At 40.8% G+C, this 22,916-nt stretch overlaps 1 protein-coding gene and 1 long non-coding RNA gene across 7 annotated transcripts in view; one reads left to right on the top strand and one right to left on the bottom strand.

The window, feature by feature from the left end:
- LOC132534853 (uncharacterized) overlaps nt 1-22,916 on the bottom strand; it is a 92,427-nt gene that overhangs the window by 13,517 nt on the left and 55,994 nt on the right. The window lies entirely within an intron of this gene.
- Nucleotides 1-22,916, top strand: part of TJP1 (tight junction protein 1) — a 213,877-nt gene that overhangs the window by 176,735 nt on the left and 14,226 nt on the right. For 3 of the 6 annotated variants that reach the window (XM_060179284.1, XM_060179283.1, XM_060179282.1), the window contains exons 11-24: nt 1,282-1,387; nt 3,963-4,113; nt 7,030-7,138; nt 9,076-9,295; nt 9,779-9,963; nt 10,065-10,160; nt 12,272-12,354; nt 13,175-13,385; nt 13,764-13,864; nt 16,855-17,205; nt 17,525-17,764; nt 18,429-19,298; nt 19,465-19,562; nt 21,396-21,620. In XM_060179284.1, the coding sequence (XP_060035267.1) occupies nt 1,282-1,387; nt 3,963-4,113; nt 7,030-7,138; nt 9,076-9,295; nt 9,779-9,963; nt 10,065-10,160; nt 12,272-12,354; nt 13,175-13,385; nt 13,764-13,864; nt 16,855-17,205; nt 17,525-17,764; nt 18,429-19,298; nt 19,465-19,562; nt 21,396-21,620 (3,046 nt within the window). The remainder of the gene's footprint in view (nt 1-1,281; nt 1,388-3,962; nt 4,114-7,029; nt 7,139-9,075; nt 9,296-9,778; nt 9,964-10,064; nt 10,161-12,271; nt 12,355-13,174; nt 13,386-13,763; nt 13,865-16,854; nt 17,206-17,524; nt 17,765-18,428; nt 19,299-19,464; nt 19,563-21,395; nt 21,621-22,916) is intronic. The other 3 variants (XM_060179287.1, XM_060179286.1, XM_060179285.1) reach the window with 1 other exon arrangement.

Below are 22,916 nucleotides of genomic sequence, written 5' to 3'. Positions count from 1 at the left end.
TGTGGTATCAGGGACTCAAACCTAGGTCCTGAAAATGTGCACTCTGCCAGGTGAGCTCTCTCCTGACACCTAGCTGGTTTGCTTTTTTTTTTTTTTTTTCTTCTTATGGAAGCTTGTCATGCGTCTCAGTAGCTTTTCATGATTAAAAACCTTTTTCCTCCTTCTGTATAGAAATAGTAGTTACTCTCAATTGAGTTGTTTTCTGATAATGCTCATTAGTTGACTTAAGAATTTAAAAAATTATTTTGCTTATTCAAACTACTTTCACATATAAAACATAGTTTACAAAGTCGTGTATAAAACCAGACATAAGAATCCGAAATGTTCTGAGATCTAGTTGTTTGAGTGCTCTGGGCATTTTGTTTCTAATGTCTTAGTTGTCTCTTTTCTTGTTTTCTGATTTTTTTTGTTTACTTTCTTATGTTAGATACAGAGAGTAATTGATAGGGATGGGTAAGATGGAAATGGAGAGAGAGAGAAAGAGACCTACCTATAGCACTGTTTTACCACTTAAGAAGTTCCCCTCTGCAGATAGGAACTGGGGGCTTGAACCCGAGTCCTTGTGCATTGTAACATGTACTCAGCCAGGTGCACTACCACATATCCTCCTAACATTCAGTTTTTTTCTTTGCCTCATTTGTTTAGTTGCAGGAGTGTGGGTATTTAAAGATAAAATTAAAAAAAAAAAAGCTACTTTCACAGTCTTTAGGTGTGTGTATTTATTTTTAATGCATCACTGGGTAGTGAAGCCAGGCCTCAAGCATTAGCAATACCGTGGAACATCCTCCCCAGCCCAATTTTTTATTCTGTAGTTTTTTGAGGGAGGAGACAGTAGAAAGAGAGATACCATAAAACACTACTCCACCACACAGGGCGCTCTGATATGGTGCAGGGGCTCAAACCCAAGGTCAGGCATGGCCAGGCATGGCTCTACTGAGTGAGCCTTCTCCCCCTGTCTTGACTCTCTTAACAGAAATGAAGGAATTTTGTCTTCTTATAATCTTCCGAAATTATTTCCTAAGAGAATAGATTTTTCACACCTTAGCAGCTAAAACTGGGAAGCATGGATGACCATGTACTTATTCTAAAGATAGCTATAAACTATATTCTATTCTGACTTACATATTTATGTGTTGTTTATCAGTTTCTCTGCACTTTTTTTTTTGTAATCAACCATATATTTCATACACTAACTGCTTTGTTATTTGACTGGTTGCTTAACATTTCCAATCATTTTAAAAATAATGTTATTCCTGCACAATTAAAAATGTTCCCTCTTAGAACCAAAGCCTGTGTATGCTCAAGTTGGACAACCAGATGTGGATTTACCGGTCAGCCCTTCTGATGGCGTTCTGCCTAATTCAACTCATGAAGATGGAATCCTTCGGTAATGCCATATTAGGCTTGTCTTATTTGTCCTTTAAGCATTATTTACAGTTGAGTGTCTAAATACAAACCTATGTGGCATATACTTTTAAGACAGTGTATATCACCTTAACGTCATAAAAGAGTTTTCTAAATATTCTTTTAAATGTTTTTGTATTATCTCTAGTTATTTATCTATTGTATAGAGATAGTCTGAAATCAAGAGGGAAGGGGGTGATTGGGAGAGAGACAGAGAGACACTTGCAACACTGCTTCACCGCTTGCAAAGCTTCCCCCCCACTTGCCCCCCTTCAGGTGGGGACCGGGTGCTTGAACCTGGGTCCTTGTGCATTGTAACATGTACTCAACCAGGTGTGTCATCTCCTGGCCCCAATTTTTCTAAATATATGTAGTAGAGTCAATATGACATTAGAGGACCAGAAAAAAAGAGAGAGGAGAGAAACTTTCAGGACATTTAGATTATTTATTTATTTATTCACATTGGAAATTACAAACTTAAAAGCCTTGTAAAATTTGATAGCAGAATTTTCACACACTTTCTGATGCCCTAGAGGTTTTGAAAAAAACAAGTTCTTCCTTCCTGTCAGTACATTTGGGACCAGATAGTGATCATGATAGAATGTCTCACATACACATACACATCACAGATCAGTGTATTTAGCAACACCCAGGCCACTTGCAGACACATAAAATGTCTCCAGATAATACTAAATATTTCCTGGAGATTAAAAAAAAAATCACCACTGGTTGAGAATGTAAGTTAGTAAAACTCGAGAAGTAATATTTTTAGCTTCCTAGCCTTTTGTTGATCTATTTGGTGGGATTAAGTTGGGGGAGAGAGTGGGTTGTAGACACATGTCCTGGGGAAGTGAGAAAATTGTGCCCGTGTCAGTAGCTGTACTGTAAACCATTAACAACCTCCAGCCCAATAAAGTGATTTAGGGAAGAAAAAAAGACAACTTTTGTTACAAGATTTCAAAACATCATGATCACAAACTTAACTTCTGTTGTTTTTGCACGAAAAGAGAGATGATGTGAATAATTAGAAATTTCCATAAATGAATAAGGTTTTGACCCTCTCCCATCTGTTTCTCTACTGAAGGAAATTGTATTGTTATGGCAAGACCCAGTCTCAGTAGAAAATAAAACATTTGAAATAGATGTATAATATAGATTTAAAGTTACATATTAATATTAAATTAACTGTAATGAAATAAGAGGAAAGAGACCTTTTCTAGACTTCATGTCAATATAGGTGAAAGAATTGGTGTTCTTTTTTTTTGCTAGAAACATGAGACAGTTATGAAAAAGTAGAAGTGTCATTTGTGATTAGAATATGTGATTTGTAATTAATTATTCTAAAAGCAATTTGAAATTTGGTTTTGTTTCTGTTGTGCTGTTCATCTAAGATACCTGTCAGTATTAGTTATAGGAGTGTTACAGGTTTTGACACTGAGAGATGCACATGCCTGAACTCTTTTCTGCTTTCTCTGTAGTAGGAACAGGGCAGAGCTTCAATCTGGGGCTAAGCCAGAAAGGCTAATGATTGGATTTTTAAAAAATATTTATTTATTTATTTATTTATTCCCTTTTGTTGCCCTTGTTTTATTGTTGCTGTTATTGATGTCATTGTTGTTGGATAGGACAGAGAGAAATGGAGAGAGGAGGGGAAGACAGAGGGGGAGAGAAAGATAGACACCTGCAGACCTGCTTCATCGCTTGTGAAGCGATTCCCCTGCAGGTGGGGAACCAGGGCCTTGAAACAGGATCCTTACACAGGTCCTTGCACCTTGCACCACCTGCGCTTAACCCCCTGCACTACTGCCCGACTCCCATGATTGGATTTATTTAGACATCAAAGAAACTGCAGAGTAAGAGATCTCTGACTTGCTGAAAAGAAAAGAATCCACCAATTGCAAAGTTTAATCACAATTCATAGAACTTGATTTTAACTCACTACTTGGAAAAATATTTTGTGTAATAGCACTTTTCAGTAGTGCAGCGGGTTAAGTGCACATGGCACAAAGTGCAGGGATCAGCATAAGGATCCCAGTTCGAGCCCCTGGCTTCCCACCTACAGGGGGGTTGCTTCACAGGCAGTGAAGCAAGTCTGCAGGTGTCTTTCTTTTCCCTTCCCTGTCTTCCCATCCTCTCAATTTCTATCTATTCTATCCAACAACGACAGCAATAACAACCATGATAAACAACAAGGGCAATAAAATAAAATAAAAATAGCACTTTTCAGTACTCAGGATAATGCAATATGAATTGGAGTAGGTAAAAATAGATTTTTTTTTTTGCTAGTGAATATTGATATCCCTGAGAGTTTTTAAAGCCACTTTAGAAGTTAGCATATAAAATAGTACTTGCATATTCTATTTTAATATTTCTTAATCAGAAAAAGTGCTATTAAAGGGGGACTTCTAATGTTAAACTTATTAAATTGGTAATATTGGGATAATTTCAGAGATTCAGATCCTATTAATTTATTCTGAATATAATGTTGATTATAATAGTACGCTATGATTTTTCAAAGTTCTCTTTACTGTTTGAAGTGAAATAATTTGTTTTAACAGGCCCAGCATGAAACTAGTGAAGTTCAGAAAAGGAGACAGTGTGGGTTTGCGACTAGCTGGTGGAAATGATGTTGGAATATTTGTAGCTGGTGTCCTAGAAGATAGCCCTGCAGCCAAAGAAGGTTTGGAAGAGGGTGATCAAATTCTCAGGGTAAGTCAGCTTCTGCAAATCTAGAAGTACTTAACTCTGTAGAAAAATGCAGCAGGTAGCAAACTTGCATCTTCTAGAGATTGTGATTTTTGTCACAGTGTCTTAAATCCAGTGAACATTTGGATCAAGAATCCCCCTGGTCTTGGCTTTTCTGGATTTGTCATTTTCCACTCCTACGTTTGCTCTTGTTTACTGCCAAGTTGTATGTCACTGTATGGTGTGAGTCCTTGGCTTCATTTTAATCACTAGTGTTCATGAAACCTCCCCAAAATAGTCGGTCTTGGATCCCTGTAATATGCACCAGGGAGTTTTTAAGTTCAGCTAAACAGGCTGGCAAGACTCTGGCATGAGTCCCAACTTAGCGATAAGCCTAAAGTCTCCTTCTTCTTCCTGGAGAATAGTCTTTGTAGCTGTCCACATCCCCCTCTGGGGCCTTCTTCACCCCAGGTTTTGGATAAAGGGGTTTACTCAGGCTGACGCCCAAACCCCACTCCCAACAGAGACAGGATCGATTGCAAAACTCAGGAAATCCTGGTTTAGCTGCAGTTTACCAGAGGAATCTTTCTGTTTTTCATTTCCATAAGTGGTATTGTTTAGTACCATCTTGATCTCTTTGGAGAAAAAAAAAAAACAAACCAGACCCCTGGTAGATGAACTGTGTCCCATTTTTAATCAAAAGATCAAATCTATCCATTGTGAGTCCTCTGTTTCAAATTGTTTCCACCTCGATTCGGCTCTTGGCCTGTGCATGTCCTAGATTCGGTCTTCTGCCCCAGAATCTTACTCTTTGTTCATGTTTAACTTTTTCCCTCTTTGGCTCTTATTATACGGTCCTTTTGCTTTTGAACTTGCTGAAGATACATAGTTGGCTTCCTTCTCTGCTCTCTTTCAGTGATTGCAGTTATAAAGTCTTTATAGTCTGGCTTCCCCCTGAGCCACGACTGGCTCTGACTGCGTAGCAGCCATCATTGACCTATTGTCCTCCTCAGCTCTCATTTTCCTTTTTTTAAGTGCTGTTAAAGATTCTTTTCTGATCTTTTAAAAATGGTACTTCTAAAGCTTGGGGAATGTTAGCAGATCTCTATTTCTCTCTTGCTCCTAGGCCTTCACCTCAGGTTTGTGCTCAAGGCAGCAGCTCAGAGTCAAGTGTTCCCCCTCCTTTCCCTCAAACTTAGCAGGACAGAATGTCATCATCGCTGACAAACTGGTTTCCATCTGCATTGTGCTGTGGTTGTGTTTACATTGTTCTCAGACACATAATCACTGTTCGGTAAATCACAGACCTCTTAACCTCATATCTTGAAGGAATCAGCATGCATCATTTGAAAAATATTTTTAGTCGTTTAATTTGACCTCCAGAGAGAGCTCAGGCCTTACATATATGAAGCATGGGTTCAACCCAGTTGTAGATTTATCTTTTTTTGTTTGTTTGTTTGTTTTAACCAGGCTTATGGTAGTACTAAGGATTAAACCTGGGATCTTTGGTGCTTCAGGCATGAGAGGCTTTTTGCATAACCTTTATGATGTCACCCCAGCGCTAGTCATAGTTCTTTCTAAGTGTTTGAAGCCAGTCACTTGTCAGCTGTGTAATATGAAAATATCTTCTCCCATTTACTGGGTTGCCTGCCTGTCCTTGTGTGGTTTCTTCCCAACAGACAGATTTTTAGCTTGATGTAGTCCCATTTCTTTACTCTTGTTTTCATCTCACCTATCCATCAGGTTGAGTCTCCAAATAAATCGTGTGCGTGTGTGCGTGTGCGTGTGCGTGTGCGTGTGCGTGTGCGTGTGCGTGTGTGTGTGTGTGTGTTTTAAGTTTCTGATACAATGTCCTAGTTCTTTAATGCGTTTTGATTTGGGTTTGGCATATAGTGCTAAGTGGTGGTCTTCCTTCAGTTTTCTACATGTGTTTGTCCAGTTTTCATTTGCCAGAGTAGAGGGCTGCTGTGGTTCAGAGTCAGTCAACCCACCTACACTTTTCCCTCCTTTTTTCCCTCACTTTCTTTTTCTCTCTCTCCTTTCCTCCTCCCTCCTTTTCTCTCCTTACATAAATAAATAAATAATAGCCTATTCTGATTTGTATCATCAGAGCAGTATATACTGATTTTTCTGTGGTGTGAAAAAAAAATTGTGAAAGAAAACCTACCTGTAAGCCACCCTACAGAATCACTGGTGACATTTTGATGTGTTTATTTTGGCCCTTAAGAATATATAGAAGATAAGATAGGATTGACATTGGACCTGTGTCCTATAGATGCCACATATAAGGCATATGCTGGGTTTTTTTTTTTCCCAATTCCCTTTTAAATTTCTTTTTCAAAGACTACTGAAAAGTAGAGCTTCTGTTGTATGTCTTTTCTGACCTAAATCAGATTTCTATGTGACTGGTCTTTAATGTCAGAAGACATTGTGACAATTCATGAAATTGATTTATACCTTCACTCACTTTATTTACTTGCTTTCTACTTACTTTAAATGAGTATATTCTTTTTTAAAAAATATTTATTTACTTCCTTTTGTTGCCTTTTTGTTGGAGTTATTATTGTTGTTACTGATGTTGTCATTGTTGGATAGGACAGAGAGAAATGGAGAGAGGCAAGGAAGACAGAGAAGGGGAGAGAAAGACACCTGTAGACCTGCTTCACCACCTGTGAAGCGACTCCCCTGCAGGTGGGGATCTGGGGACCTGGGGGCTCAAACTGGGATCCTTATGCCAGTCCTTGTGCTTTGCGCCACGTGCACTTAGCCTGTTGTGCTACTGCCCGACTCCCCTAAATGAGTATATTCTTTTCTGGAAAGTAAAATACAATTTTCCTTCTTAAGTGTGGAATATTTTCTCTGTAAACACTTGTTTCCTATGTGAGTATTTCTACAATCTTAAAATAGGCAAAGAACAATTTGTAATATATGTTCTAACAGGTAAACAATGTAGACTTCACAAATATCATAAGAGAAGAAGCTGTCCTTTTCCTGCTCGATCTACCTAAAGGAGAAGAAGTGACCATACTGGCCCAGAAGAAGAAGGATGGTGAGACAAAATGACAAAAATAAGGGTTTAAAATGAGAATTTTCACTTCATTTTTGAATGCAGTATTGGGGAATAAGCTCATTACCTTCTTTATGAGAGACCTCCATAGTTATTAAAACAAAACAAAATAACAAAACAAAAAAAACCTTTTTTTTTTTTAAACCATGACCAGGGCTTTACCACTCTGGACAAACATTAATAGTAAGTTACAAGATGATGAGATAACAGGGATGTAGTTCTACACTGAAGCCATCACCAAACTTTTGTGCCACCATCCCCCGCCCCTCCCATAACCACCAGAGGCACTGCTCAGCTCTGGCTTGTGCTGGGGGTACTGAACCTGGAGCTTCAGAGCCTCAGACAGGAGAATCTCTTTGCATAACCATGCTATCTCCCTCGCCCACTACCATAGTTTTCACATAGTCTTAGGTTGACCAACCCCAATTTTTTATTCCTTTTTAAGACAGGGAGGCCTGGGGAGTAGTTCGCCAACTTGCATCCTTGAGACCACAGGTTTAATCCCTAGTACCACTTGATGCCAGAGCTGAGCACTCCCTAGTTCACCTCCACTCCTCTCTCTCTATAAACAACCAAACAAATAGGAAAACCGAGAAAATACACCATAGCACTTCACCATTCATGGAGCTCTCTTGATGCTGTCAGTGGTGTTCTTATGTGGTACTTGAACTCAAAACACAGAGTTTTAAGCATTCTAAGACCCACATCCTGTTGGGTGCACTATCTCCCAGTTTCTTAATGCCAGTCTTTTAAAATAAGTCACTCCCAAGTTGAATAATAGATGAACTTGGCAATCTCAGAAAGATTATTTTAAATCTAGACACCCCACCTCACAAAGTGACCACTAGTACAGAATCTAGCTTTGTAGACTGAGAAATGTTATGCATGTACAAACTATTGTATTTACTGTCAAATGTAAAACATCAGTCCCCCAATAAAAAAATTTTAAAAAAAAGAACCTAGCGTTGTGGCCTTGTAAATTAAATAGAATGTCATGCTGTCCTTTATAAAGACTATGAAAACCTCAGTTTACTTCTTAACTATCAGGACCATACAGCAAGTATGTATGGAGACAACACCTGAACTTCTTACTAAATAACTGTTAGCTGGATTTCAAGAAAATAACCGTTTTTCTATGTGATACAGTCTTAATATAGGACATCGTTTCCTAACTTCAGCACTGCCAAAGCAATGGGGCAAGACGACCCCTTGTTGCAAGGACTGTCTTGTGCACTGTACATCTTTAGAGGCATCCCCAGCCTCCACTTGCTAGATCCCACAGCACATCACACCCATCATGCACATACAGTTGTGCCCATCAAAAATGATTCCAGATAGTACTAGGCCACCACATCCCCCTGGGAGAGCCAGGTTACCCTCATCTGTGAACCAGCTATCTAAAAAATGGAATTATCAAACAAACTATTTCTAAGACTTTGTGAGAACTCTGGTGGTTATCTTTGGGATGTGGGAGGGTAGGGACACAGAATTTTGGTGGTGGGTGTGGTGTGGAGCTACAGTCTTGTATGATGACCTATAATCCTACTGTCTTGTAACTCACTATTAATTTTACAAACAAAAATAAAAAAAGATGGGACTATATAATGTTTAAAATGAAATTTAAATTACTTGCCATAAGCAGAAAACATCTGTATAGCTTTAGACAGCTTGCTTGATCTGTTTCTGTTTCCTCGTCTGCAAAACAGCAGGGAAATGCTAAAACAGAGTTGCTTTTCCCAAGGTAATGGTGATAAACTTGAGACAAAATAATCAATGTAGTACCCACCTAGCAAAATGATTCAACATTTGATATTTTGATATTATAACTGTTATCAACAGCACCTTAACATATATAATGCTTTTTCCCTTAGATTAATTTCTCACCCTGATTATTATGTTTTTGTTTTGTTTCCTTTTAGTTTACCGTCGCATCGTAGAATCAGATGTAGGAGATTCTTTCTATATTAGAACTCACTTTGAATATGAAAAGGAATCTCCCTATGGATTGAGTTTTAACAAAGGCGAGGTGTTTCGTGTGGTGGATACCTTGTACAATGGAAAACTGGGTTCTTGGCTTGCTATTCGCATTGGCAAAAATCATAAGGAGGTAGAACGAGGCATCATCCCCAATAAGAACAGGTATAAACCTGTCAGTGCTTCCTATAGAACAAAAATAAGGAAATGATAGCTGTATTCAGTGCCCCCCCAAAAAAAGTTCATAATGTGAAGAATTGGCTTTCATCATGTTCACCACATTTATGATTGGCCTAGTTGTACACAATTCTTTAACCATTAATATTTCAACTGTGCATGATGTTTTTTACCCAGCATTTTCATACCTCCTTTCATTGCGGGTCTTTTCCCTATTTTAAATATATATATTTGTTTGTTTAACAGAGATAATAATGAGGAGAGGATGGGGGAGATAGAGAAGAGAGAGAGAAAGACACCTGCATACCTGCTTCACTGCTTGTGAAGCTTTCCTCCTGCTGGTGGGGACGGGGGACTTGAGGGTTCTTGAGCATCGCAACAGGTGCACTCAGTTGAGTGCACCATCACTCAGCCTTGCCCCATTTTGTCTTTTCAATACCCTCATTTTACTTTTTATCCTTTCTTGTCCAGAGCTGAACAGTTAGCCAGTGTACAGTATACACTTCCAAAAACAGCAGGGGGAGACCGCGCCGACTTCTGGAGGTTCCGGGGTCTCCGAAGTTCCAAGAGAAATCTTCGAAAAAGCAGAGAGGATTTGTCAGCTCAGCCCGTTCAAACAAAATTTCCCGCGTATGAAAGAGTTGTTCTTCGGGAAGGTAGTTTATTCTTCGTGTGCTAACTTAATACTCTTGAACACCAGTAAGAATAGGAAAGAAAAGGTATGAACTTTGCTACTTTTATTTCACTTTCTTCCCAGCTGGATTTCTAAGGCCTGTAACCATCTTTGGACCAATTGCTGATGTTGCCAGAGAAAAGTTGGCAAGAGAAGAGCCAGATATTTATCAGATTGCAAGTGAGTAGCCCCAGTACTGACTTCAGGTGCAAGTGAGTAGCCCCAATACTGACTTCAGGTGAGCTTGAGGGTGTTTTTTTCACTGCATTCCTTCACCAAAGGGTAGGCCAGTTTATCTCCCTTAATTTTTCTGTGTCCACCATTTACCTGTGGAGCTGTCTCATGATAGTCTCGTTCGCTAACATCTCTCAGATTCTCCCTCAGTGTGGATTTCATCTACCTTGTCACATCTGCAATATCAGAATGCTTTCATTCCCCTCCACCTTTGCCTTGTGATCAGAGTTCTAAACATTGCAGTGCCTTTTTAGTGAAGAGCTTCATGTAAATCATGAGACTTACTGAGATTTTTGGTTGGAATGCTCACCAAGCTGCATTTTGCAGTGTAGACATCAGTAGGTCGGTGCCTGGTACCGATGAGAGAACACACACTGTCTCAGATTTACAAATGAAGTCTTCTTGCTCCAGGTTCCCCCTCCCCTTTTTCCCCGTTTTATTTGACAGGACAGAGAAATCGAGAGGGGGAGGGAGATAGAAAGGGAGAGAGAAAGACACTTGCATGCTTGGTGTACCACCAGTGAAGCCTCCTGCAGGTGGTATGTGGGGGCCCAAGCCACCCGGGTCTTTGTGCATGGTACTATGTGTGCTCAACCAGGTGTGCCACCACCCAGCCCTTCCCACCCCAGGTTCCCTTTCTACTGATAATAAGACCAAAAATTAGGTGAGGAGTCTTCTAAGTTAGTACCTCCCCTCTTCCCCCCCCACCCCCCAGCCAGTCTGTCATAGTCTTGCTGCTGGTGGCTTTGGACTTGCTCCAATATTGACCCCAGCAGCTCCCAGTCCATATGGGACTCCCCCCTCGAGGGCCTCCTCAGTTTATCTCAGTTTGCAATGCAAAAATCATGGTTTCTCTGTCACAGTGGGATACAGTCAGGGAATATTATTAAAGCTGCATTGGAACCTTCATCAAAAAGAATATTCATCACCTTTTATGTGTTTTTGTTTTTTTTATCCCTGATTTTATTTAAAAAAAAACAAACATGAAAAATGTGTGTCATGGGTTTAGTGGTGGTGGACCCAGTTGAGGGCACACAGTTTGAGCCATCAAGGCCTCCCTGGAGAGGTAAGCTTCATGAATGGTGAAGCAGTGCTGCAGATGTCTCTCTTTCTCTCCTTATCTTCCTCCATTCCCTCTCAAGTTCTTTCTGTCCTAATTAAAAAAAAGAAATGGCTGCTGGGAGCATTGAGTTTATTATGTAGGCACTGAACCCCAACAGTAACCCTGGTAGCAATAAAAAAAAATTTTTTTTTAGACTACACTATTTTAAGTTTACATATTTTATTTATGTCAGTATAAAACTTACATTTTAGTCTTCTGATTTTGATGGAAAAAAGCTCATATATATTTATCTTTCATATCACTTTCAATTGAGAATTACTCTTAGCCAAGTAACAAACTTGTGTTTTACTCAAGTCATACTTTCCAATTCTGTTTATCCAATTCTGTTTAATGTCAATATGCTGTTTGTTGTGGACTATTAATGTGGTTTAACATACTGCATCAACATATTACTTGACTGTGGTACGGGAGGTGGCACAGTGGATAAAGCATTGGATTCTCAAGCGTGAGGTTATAAGTTCGATCCCCGGCAGCACATGTACCAGAGTGATGTCTGGTTCTTTCTCTCTCCTCCTATCTTTCTCATAAATAAATAAATAAATAAATTCTTTAAAATATATATATACTACTTGGCTGTTGAGGTTTGGATGGACAGCCCATTAAGTTTATATCTGAGGCAAGTGCCTCACTTGTCTGTTCTTAATCCTGACATTGTGCGGAAGCATTGATCTAGCCCAGTGGTTCTCAGCCACAGCAGTTCTGCCCTAGACAAAGGACACTTGGCCATCTTGGTGTTTCACAAAATAGAGGTAAAATGTTGGCTTCTTCAAGGTAGAGACCAAAAATGCTTCTGAACAGGCCATGGAACAGAAGAAAGAGCCCCTGCAGCTAACTTAAGTGTTACGGAGCCCATCACGCCATAGCTCCCAGTGGCTGAGTAATTTTCATCTAATGAAAATCTGATGCTTTATTTTTGTCCTTATTTTGTTAATAGAAAGTGAACCACGAGATGCTGGAACTGACCAACGTAGCTCTGGCATTATTCGCCTCCACACAATAAAGCAAATAATAGACCAAGTAAGTCGCTTCAGACTAACTAACCTCTTCCATTGTTACATTCTGTGAATGCTTTGTTTTCAAGGGAAATGAGTGGGATTAGTTCATTTACAACCAGGAGGTATTTTTTCTAAAATTATTAGTATAAACCATAGAAAACACTTACTGACCAGAGTGGGCGATGGCACATCTGGTTGAGTTCACTTGCTACAATGTGTGAAGTCCTGGGTTCAAGTCCCTGGTTTCCCCGCTTGATATTTTTAAAAGACAGTACGTACTTAAGGATGTTATAATCACTTTGAAGGTAATATATTATTACATTCATTGGCATATCATCTTTAGCTATCAAAATGTTCAGATATTTTATATTTATACATTGTTACTCTGTAAGGTCATGCCAGGCATATTAAATTGTCATACTTTTTTTCACTGCCATAAAAACAAATAATTACTGCAGTCTCAAGTATGGCATTCTCTTTAAATTAGTCTGCTGGCAAAAAGTTCTTTTCTGGGTTTTTTTTCCCCCCATTCGTCCCCCCCCCCTTAGTTTTGGCATATGGTGATGCTGGGGATGTATCCTGGGGTTTCTGGGTTTCAGGCATGCAAGTCCTGTGCACTAACACTGACCTCTCTCCCTAGACTTGCTGTTCTGTTGAATTAGGCTAGAAATTGTGTTGAATCTGTTTCTAATTACAGATTTTTCTGACATGCTCCTGAAGCATTTTGGGATGCAGCTTAATATCTATAACCAGGAGAATGTAGCCTAGCTTGTGACTTTCAAAAGTGGTGATGACTCTTAGTTGCATCTTTTAGCCTTGTTTGCTTTTCTTTGTGTTCCCAGGACAAACATGCTCTACTAGATGTAACACCAAATGCAGTCGACCGCCTGAATTACGCCCAGTGGTATCCAATTGTAGTATTCCTTAACCCTGATTCTAAGCAAGGTGTGAAAACAATGAGAATGAGGTTGTGCCCGGAATCTCGGAAAAGTGCCAGGAAATTATATGAGCGGTCTCATAAACTTCGTAAAAATAATCACCATCTTTTTACAAGTGAGTATATTATTAATATATAGGCTGTCTTTCTTTCAACTTAGTAGCTATTGGGTTGCCAGAAAAGTCATGATGTATTTTTCTATGTTTCTCTGTGCAAAAATGTATCATGACTTTTCCAACAACTCAGTATCTGTAGTGAAAAATGTTGTACAACCCACACACTGAAACTTACTTAGCTTTTACCCAGAAGACTTCTTGCTGCATTGATATTTGCTATTTAAAGGAAAAGGTACAGTTCTGAATAGATTTTTTTTTTTTTTATCCTCAAATATCATCTTGCCTCTAGCTTAGTAATGATGAGACCCAGCTTTAAGCCAGAGTTCAGTGAGTTCTGAATCTTGGATGTACTCTGAAGCCGTGTTAATTTATTTTCAGCTACAATTAACTTAAACTCAATGAATGATGGTTGGTATGGTGCATTGAAAGAAGCAATTCAACAACAGCAGAACCAGTTGGTCTGGGTTTCTGAGGGGAAGGTAAGAAAGCTCTGTTACTTTTTCACCTGTTCAGTAAATTATATACTGATCAGAGATGCCTTTGAGTTACCATTGTCTTTTCATTACATTAATAGTAATTATTTCAGGGGAAAGTTCATCCTTAGGTGTTTGTGTGCAGGGGTTCGCCCCCACCCCTCTCCCCCCACCCCCCGATCTTAAGGAAGGACTTAGCTGGCTTTGACTTCCTCTGAAAATGAGAGGAGGTAGGTGGCCAGATGTGAATTTCCCCAGAGTGTTGATTGGCCTCAGCACACCATTCAGACTTTCTCAGAAAAAGGCAACTGTGCAGGCCGACTGGGGTGCTGGTGCTACTCCCTGTGTGACCCCACCCCTGGAGGAGTAGCATGATTATCCACAAGCATATGACAGGCTCCAGGAAGCATCAGCTATAAGAAGGTGCTTTAGTCTTATGCTTAAGCATTTCCCCAAATTCTCACCTTTGTTCCACTCAGCACCTGCCTGGAAAGATTGAACAAAGCATTCGTTTCTTTTTGACTTTTGCATTTTCATTTTATGTCCCTCCCAATAGCCAGCTTCACCGTGACCTCTCTCTGTTGTCAGCCTTTCTGTTTTTATGGCAATCTTTGAGGGGAAAAGGCCTGTTCATTCTGTTGGGGAAAGAGTCATTTTCTCAAAAGCATACAGTGGGCAGAACCTTTTGTGGTCAACATGTTTTACCTTCAGATCAGTGCAATATTGGTATGTTTGGGTTACTCAGGGAGATTGAAAATCTGTTTTTTGTTGTGTTTGCCCCAGCATGGCCTCTGCTTTGCTCGACCTGGTTAAGGCTACACCTGCTGGGATAGTGCATGCCGCTTGCTTTGACCATTATTCCCCTGACCCAGAAAACAGACAACCCCTGGAAGGAAGTGAAAGTACTCACTTCCAGTGGTGGTGTCTGCTATTCCCACCCCCGCTCATATGTACCAGGACCTAGATTTTTCTCATTAGTACCACTTTGTGGGATGAATTTAGCAATACAAGATCATCAGACCACTCTGAATCACTAACATAATCTAACTGGAACACTTGGTAGACAACTAAGATGGAAAAAAACTCACTGCACCACTTGAAGGCAACACACTATACTACTTTTTACTCTTGTGGCATTTGAGAGAAGATTGCAGTCCCTTCCATACTAATCTTCTATAACAATGTAATCCCATTAGCTGCCTTTGTCAGGGAGAATGCTGTTAGCTTGCACTGGGGAGTCTTGAAATGAAATTAGCTGACAGATGTAGAAAATACATATGTCTAACTATTTGAGAGTTTTTTTCTTAGTTCACAGATCTTAATTTTCCATGGTTTCTCTTGAGAATAACACTATGATTTCCTGTCTTTGCTTGCACTTTAAGATATGTATCTGTCTTCCCTAACGTTTTATTTAAGGAAAAATAAATTAGTTATTATTAGAGTTGCTTGATACATTTTATAAATCAGGAAAGGTTGTTACAGCTTGATTTGTCCCCTCTTTGTAGTTACATATATTTTATTAGAACAGATTCTTAAACTGAAACCACTTCATTTCACATTGACTTTCCTGAACTGACTATTTTGATCTAATTGTAAGAGGAATTCTTTTGGCAAATCTGATACAGTCTTGTATTTTTCCCTACTGAACCAAGAAAAATCATCCTGAGGCTTTCTTACCCTGTAGGCAAATGTCACTTCCTAGCCAAACAACTCGTGGTTTTTGCTGGCTTCTGCATTTCACACCACTGCAGCAAGGAAGTAGATTTCCCTGGCTACTGGGTTATAGTCAACCAGAAGGATGGCAAGTTAGAGTAGATGACAAGAAGGTTTCTCTTCTTCCAGCAGCCATTAAAGAACAGAAGTCATTGAGATTTCTTTCAGTGGGAGAGACTCGGCTATAACATAGAGTCCTGAGGTCCTCACTATCTCTAACCCAGTGAAGCTGCTGTTGTTGAAAACTGGAGCCACTAGAAGCTTGACACACTTTTGTCTTCAGAATCAAGAAGGCAGTACCCAGGGTCAGGTTGTTACAAAGTCAAACGCAGAACTCTGTGGAATTGCTGTTCAGGCAGTTCAAACCTCACATTTATCCTTCGAGTCCATCATGAAATAGAAGGATTGTCTGAAGTCTGGAGTCCAGATTCTTCCACTCTTGTGCCCAGATTGGGCACAGTGTCTAGACAAGCTCCTCGGGGTCTGTTCTCTTCTGTTAAATCCAGCTGCTACTTTGAAATTAGTATCTGACAACAATCTGTTGACTCTGTTTCCCTTCCCTCAAACACGTCTCATTTTCTTACTGATCTACCCAGAAGATAATCAGTGTAAACTATTAAAAGCTAGCTCATTTCTTAGCTACTTAGTTAGATAAGCATAACTTCATTTCTCCTATCCATCAATTCAGTAATACATCTGTGACAAATAATTTTTTAAAAAGTCTTAATGAGACAACCAGCATGTAGATGATGCTTAATTTCATTGTGCTTTATAAAATCTTTAGGGACAAATACAGCTGTTTTAAAAATGTTTTCTTCATGCACCTTTAGTCAACTTGAATCATGACATTTATTTTCCTAGCTGTTCTCTCTCGTGCGCTGTTCTGTCAGTGTGTCCTTGTTTCTGTGAGCTGAGTCTGGTAGCATTCTCCCTCTTCACCTTGCTTTGTGCTGACAAGCTAGTGACTGGCTCATATTTTGTAAATCTGAATGGTGCCATGGTGCCTTCATTGTCTTCTGGGACTGGGCCACAAAGTCCAGCTTTCTCCTGGCTGGGGGTCCAGCCAGCATTTCATTCATCCAGGCCCCTTGGATTTCAAAGGATGCTCTGTGTGTCTGCATGTGTGCTTGTACAATCTTCTTGACCCTTTCTTAGCAGAAGTTTCGAGAAGTAGATGTGATTTCTCCAAAGGAAAATACCCTTTTCAATCTCCTTTGTAAAATAAAGGCCATCTCTTACAGAACTACTGAATAAAATTTTTGATTTACTTTTATTTGACCCAGGCGGATGGTGCTACAAGTGATGACCTTGATTTGCATGATGATCGTCTGTCCTACCTGTCAGCCCCAGGTAGTGAATACTCAATGTATAGCACGGACAGTAGACACACTTCTGACTATGAAGACACAGATACAGAAGGCGGGGCCTACACTGATCAAGAACTAGATGAAACCCTTAATGATGAGGTGGGGACTCCACCGGAGTCTGCCATTACACGGTCCTCTGAGCCTGTGAGAGAGGACTCCTCTGGAATGCATCATGAAAACCAAACATATCCTCCTTACTCACCACAAGCGCAGCCACAACCAATTCATAGAATAGACTCCCCTGGATTTAAAACAGCCACTCAACAGGTAAGCAGCAAGAATTCAACCTTCTGTAGGTAGAGGTGCATTTTAGATGGTGGTGACTGAGTTAAAGAATATATTTTTTGCCAGATTAAAAATTGGTCTTCAGTTTCAATTTGAAAATACCAAGGGCCTAACTTTAAACTTTGTGTGTTCATCTTGCACAGCAATATGCTGAATTTTTTTTTTTTTAATTTAGGCCATGAGGTCATAGTTTTATTATTCAGCACACTTAAAATGTATGTCTACCAACCACTATAAATGGAAGTGGGAAGTTAGCAGTAAACAGAAACACTCTATTTAAAATATTTTAAACACTTCGCAGAAAGCAGAAGCTTCATCTCCAGTCCCTTACCTTTCGTCTGAAACAAACCCAGCATCATCAACCTCTGCAGTTAATCATACTGCAAATGTCACTCATGTCAGACTGGAGGAGCCCACCGTGGCTCCTCCCACCACTTACCCACCACAAGCTGACTCTGTAAGAACACCAGGCACTGAGGCAGCTCACATAATGCTAAGAGATCAAGAAGCATCATTGTCGTCGCATGTAGATTCAACAAAGGTACCTGTGCTGCCTTGTTGCACTAATCCGTTGCTCTCCATCAATCTAGCACACGACCATTTTTGCTTTGCCCTTTTAAGTTCCTTTTGCTCCCCCTCTCCCCCGTGGGCTTATACAATGTCGTGCTTTCAAATCAGTACAAATCATTTCAGTTTTGTAGTTTGCATGGCTTCTGATGATGGACTGATGATTTGAAAACAAACCTCTTCATTGGGATTTGTGCTTAAATAATTTATTATTGTTTTATTTTTGGTTTTCAGCATCTCCCAGAATTCTTTAATATGTGTTTGAGACATATCATGCTAGTTGTTGGGTTTATCAATGACAGTCTCCATGAATTTTCTCTATGACCTTTCGGTGTCCAAATCAAGTAGAATCAGTAGTTCAGTGCATTCAGTTTTTTTTTTCTTTAAAAAAAAAAAAAAACAGATCGATGATTTATTTCAACTCACTTTCCGTCAGTACATGCTGAAACAGAAATGCCTCTACCTGCATTTTAAATTTGAAGCTTTCACTTAAACTAGCTTTCTCCACTAATCTCCTTCTGTCCTGATAATGAATGGTAATGTGTACCATTTTCACATATTAAACCCTAGCTCTGTCTAGTAAAACAGCCTAGGATTCAGAACATGCCTGTGTACTTACACATGAACTTTTCATGCAGGTGTATAGGAAGGATCCCTACCCTGAGGAAATGATGAGACAGAATCATGTTTTGAAACAGCCAGCGGTGGGTCATCCAGGGCAGAGGCTAGACAAAGAGCCCAGTCTGGGCTATGAAACCCAACCCCCCTACCTAGAGAAACAAGCCAGCAGAGACCTGGAACAGCCCACATACAGATACGACTCCTCAAACTACACAGACCAGTTTTCTCGAAACTATGACCATCGTCTGTGCTATGAAGATCGCATACCCACCTATGAAGAGCAGTGGGCATATTTTGATGACAAACAACCCTACCAACCTCGGCCTTCTTTTGAAAATCAGCACCCACGAGACCTTGATTCCAGACACCATCCTGAAGAGTCAGAACGAGGCTATTTCCCGCGCTTTGAAGAGCCAGCCCCTCTGTCTTACGACAGCAGACCACGCTACGACCAGCTACCCAGAACCTCCACCTTACGACACGAAGAGCCACCCACCCCTGGCTATGACGTGCACAATAGATACAGGCCAGAAGCTCAGGCCTACCCTTCAGCGGGCCCCAAGGCTACAGAGCCCAAGCAGTACTTTGACCAGTACCCACGGAATTATGAGCAAGTAGCATCCCAAGGACTTTCCTCCAAGGCGGGCCATTACGAGCCTCTCCATGGTGCTGCAGTTGTCCCTCCCCTAATCCCTGCATCCCAACATAAGCCAGAAGCTCTGCCTTCCAGTAGCAAACCACTGCCTCCGCCCCCAACTATGGCTGAAGAGGAGGAAGATCCAGCCATGAAGCCACAGTCCGTGCTCACTAGAGTTAAAATGTTTGAAAACAAAAGATCTGCATCGCTGGAGAACAAGAAGGATGAAAACCACAGCATTAGTTTTAAGGTAAATAAGTAACTGACTCTTCCTGCTTGGAATGCATAGACTTATTCAATGAAGAATGGTTCAGAATGCATCTTTGCTCTCCCTCCCTCTTTAAATGAAACCTGTTTCATAATTTTCTATTCCTAGAACACATGTGTCTTTTTTTTCCTTTCTCCCTTTCCTGCAGCCTCCAGAGGTAGCATCTAAACCTGCAGGCGCTCCCATCACTGGTCCTAAAGCCACTCCTCAGAATCAGTTCAGTGAACACGACAAAACTCTGTACAGGTGGGTGTGCTTTGCGGCATTTGCAGCAGGGAACCGACCAGGAATTTGATCATCATAGCGGGCAAGCTCATTACTGTGGTGAGGGGGTGGGGAAAAGAAAGAGGCTCCTGCTTTGCCATCAAGTGCAAACCGCCAACTCAACTCTCCCCACTGAAGCAGCGCTCCTAGATGCCCCACCTGTAGGAGGGGAGCTTTGGGAGAGGTGGAACAGTGCTACAACCTTCCCTCCTACTCTTCAACTCTCTCTCCCTATCTCTGTCTCTCACCCTCTGTTGAAAAAGGAAAGAAAAAAATGGCCGCCAGCAACATTGGAACCACGCAGACACTGAGTCGCAGCGTAACCCTGGTGGCAAACAAATAAATGAAGTAGTGGGTCTAGAAAGAGAAGTATCACGTCAGTGGCATCACAGAACTTATATCTTAACTTTAAAAAAAGAATCCAGAAGAGCCTTCTGTGTCTTCTACAACAGGTCCATGTTAGACTTTGAGTAAACCTCTCAAAAAGATTTTCTTTCATCTACCAAATGGCTGACTACTGGTTCAGCCCCTAACATTTGTCAGGGCTTAAAGTGCTTTCATATATGCCAACTTTGAGCTTTCTAGGGGTAGAAAACATATTTGGATTGGCTAAAATAGCTAACTTGAGTCTTGTAGTGAGCACACACTACCTGCTTGCATAGTGCTAAGTACTTCATTATAATGAGAATGGTGCTTATCCTCAGTCTAAAGAGAAGCTATAAAGCAGCTTCTAGGATCTGGCTCAGCTAGCTGGGAGAGAAACTTGACCTGCAGTGTTATTAAGTGACAAACTGAGTTTGAATGCAGGTCTGCCTAATGCGCTGTATAGTTGTGCTTATACAGAGGAGCTACTATGTAAATAGATTCCTTTCTCTCTCTCTCTCTCTTTTTTTTTTCTTCAAATTTTTATTTATAAATGGAAATATTGGCAAGACTAGAGGATAAGAGGGGTACATTTCCACACAGTACCCACCCCCGGAGCTCCATATCCCATCCCACCCCTTGATAGCTTCCCTATTCTTTAACCCTCTGGGAGTATGGACCCAGGATCATTGTGGGGTGCAGAAGGTGGAATAACTATTTATTGCCTTCTTAAACCTTAAGACAGCAGGAACCTTCCTCTTTGTTTAATGATGTCTGGTGCTCTTCTTGGAAATGTGAACTCCTGTGGAGTGTCTGGATGCAGTCTCATTACCATAGGAGCTCTTTTATATACTATAAATGCCGGGGGGGGGGGTGCGGGTGGTGGCACACCTGGTTGAACACATATGTTACATACTATAAATACTATAAGGTGACTGAAACCTTAGCCCCTATGCCCCATATTGTTGTGAGACCTGGCTCCATACTTCTTTTGATAGAAAGTTTCTAAAAATTACCGAACAGAGCGTACATACCAATACATGTAAGCTGTTTGTCCAATAACTTCCTTTCTTCTCCCATTTGCTTCCGGTCCATTATAGAACTTTGGACTGTATAGAGTTATTTGCTTCCGTGAGGCTCACTCATTGACCTGGATTAAAGTGCTAAAACGTCCTCTGTGACGTTCTTAAATTCTCTCAGCCGTTATGTGTTACTATCATTGGTGTATACACTTCAAGATGGTCTTCACTGTCTTGGTTTCATTCCCTTTTCTCTTTCTGATTAAGGCCTCTGACTAGATAATCATGAAGTTGTTTTAAAGTAGTCATGGCTGCCTTTTGAGTACATTGTGTATGGACATGGAATCACAGCCATGAGTGAAAAGTCCAAGACAGAAGACTGTCCCATTTTCACTCTATCTAAAAAGTCGGTCCATTTGCCATTCATTGCCAGAATCCCAGAACCTCAGAAACCTCAAGTGAAGCCACCTGAAGATATTGTTCGGGCAAATCACTACGACCCTGAGGAAGATGAAGAATACTACCGAAAACAGCTCTCCTACTTTGACCGAAGAAGCTTTGAGAACAAACCTGCACACGTTCCTGCCAGCCACCTGCCAGAACCCGCAAAGCCGGCTCACCCTCAGAACCAATCCAATTATTCTAGCTATTCTTTGAAGTAAGTTATCGTGCCTGAAACTTAGCTCTTAAAAATAAGGTGAGGCCTAAAGATAGCCTCGTAGAGGCAGTCTTGTGAAGTTCAGTTTATGTTAAAAGAAAGTAGTGAGCCTGGGGAGACAGCATAGTGGTTCTGCTAAAGATGTTTTTGCCTGAGGCACCAGGGGTCCCAGGTTCAGCCCCCAGCACCACCATAAGCCAGAACTGAGCAGGTTCTGATAAAAGAGGAAATAAAAGGTGGTGGTGGGGGGGGTTGCTGGTGGTGCTGCTTTTGGTAGATCACACATATTAGAGTGCCCAGGACCCCAGTCACAAAACACCAAAAACCAGGAAAATAGTTGAGTACATAAGTTCCTAGGCTCAGCACTTCAGTATCATGCCTAGCTTCTAGCCCAAGACAAGTTTAGTTTTTGTTTCTAATGTTCATAACCTGTGGTTTCAGACATAGTGAGGGTTTTTGTTTAATTAGGAAAGCTGTTAAAATTAAAGATTTCGGAAATAAGCATGCGGCCCAGTGGCTTCTCCCTTCTTTGTAGCACAGGTAACACCGGTCCTTTTCTTCCCTTTTAAAATTTCAAAACAAGGATGGGAGGGAGAAGGCAATATGAAGGAAAACTAAAACGTATTTTAAGAGAAAGAACTTGCCTTTTTGTTATTATTTGCACATGAGGGGACTTTAGATATTTCTGGTTCCTCCCCCCCCCCTCCTTCTCCGTCTTCTTTCTGTCTGTTTCTATCTCTCTGTCCATCTGCCTCTACCCCCCCCCCCCCCCAGCACTGCTCATCTCTGGCTCATGGTTGTGCCAAGGATTGAACCTGAAACTTCAGTAACCTTGGGCATGAAGTCTTTTGCATAACTGTTACACTATCTTCCTGGCTCTGGTTTAGGGAGAGAGGTGGGGGTGGTGTGTGTGTGTGCGTGTGTTATTTGATAGGACAGAGAAATTCAGAGGGTCAGAGAGCTAGAGAGGGAGACATATAGAGACACACCTGCAGCACTGCTTCACCACTTGTGAAGCATCTGTGGTAATGTGCATGCTCTACTGCCCACCCCCACGGCTCAGTTTTCATACACAAGAAAAGCAAGGCCCAGTGAGGTGGTGAGGTAGGAACAGGGTTATGCTGCTCTCTTCACCAGCCGGTCTACTGGGAGGTTACTGGTTTGTTTTTCTCTCTTGTGGGATCCACTTGTGCCTGTGTGGATTCCTATCTCCTGCAGGTCTTATCTCTCTGGTTAAGCTCCAGCTGATAGAGAATTTGGTACTGAGAGTGGGCTCACACAAACACATCAACAGAA

The sequence above is a fragment of the Erinaceus europaeus genome, chromosome 20, assembly GCF_950295315.1.
Source record: "Erinaceus europaeus chromosome 20, mEriEur2.1, whole genome shotgun sequence".
NCBI classification, from domain to species: domain Eukaryota; kingdom Metazoa; phylum Chordata; class Mammalia; order Eulipotyphla; family Erinaceidae; genus Erinaceus; species Erinaceus europaeus.
Note: the sequence above shows the minus strand (reverse complement) of the source record. Positions and strands in the feature narration are given on the sequence as shown.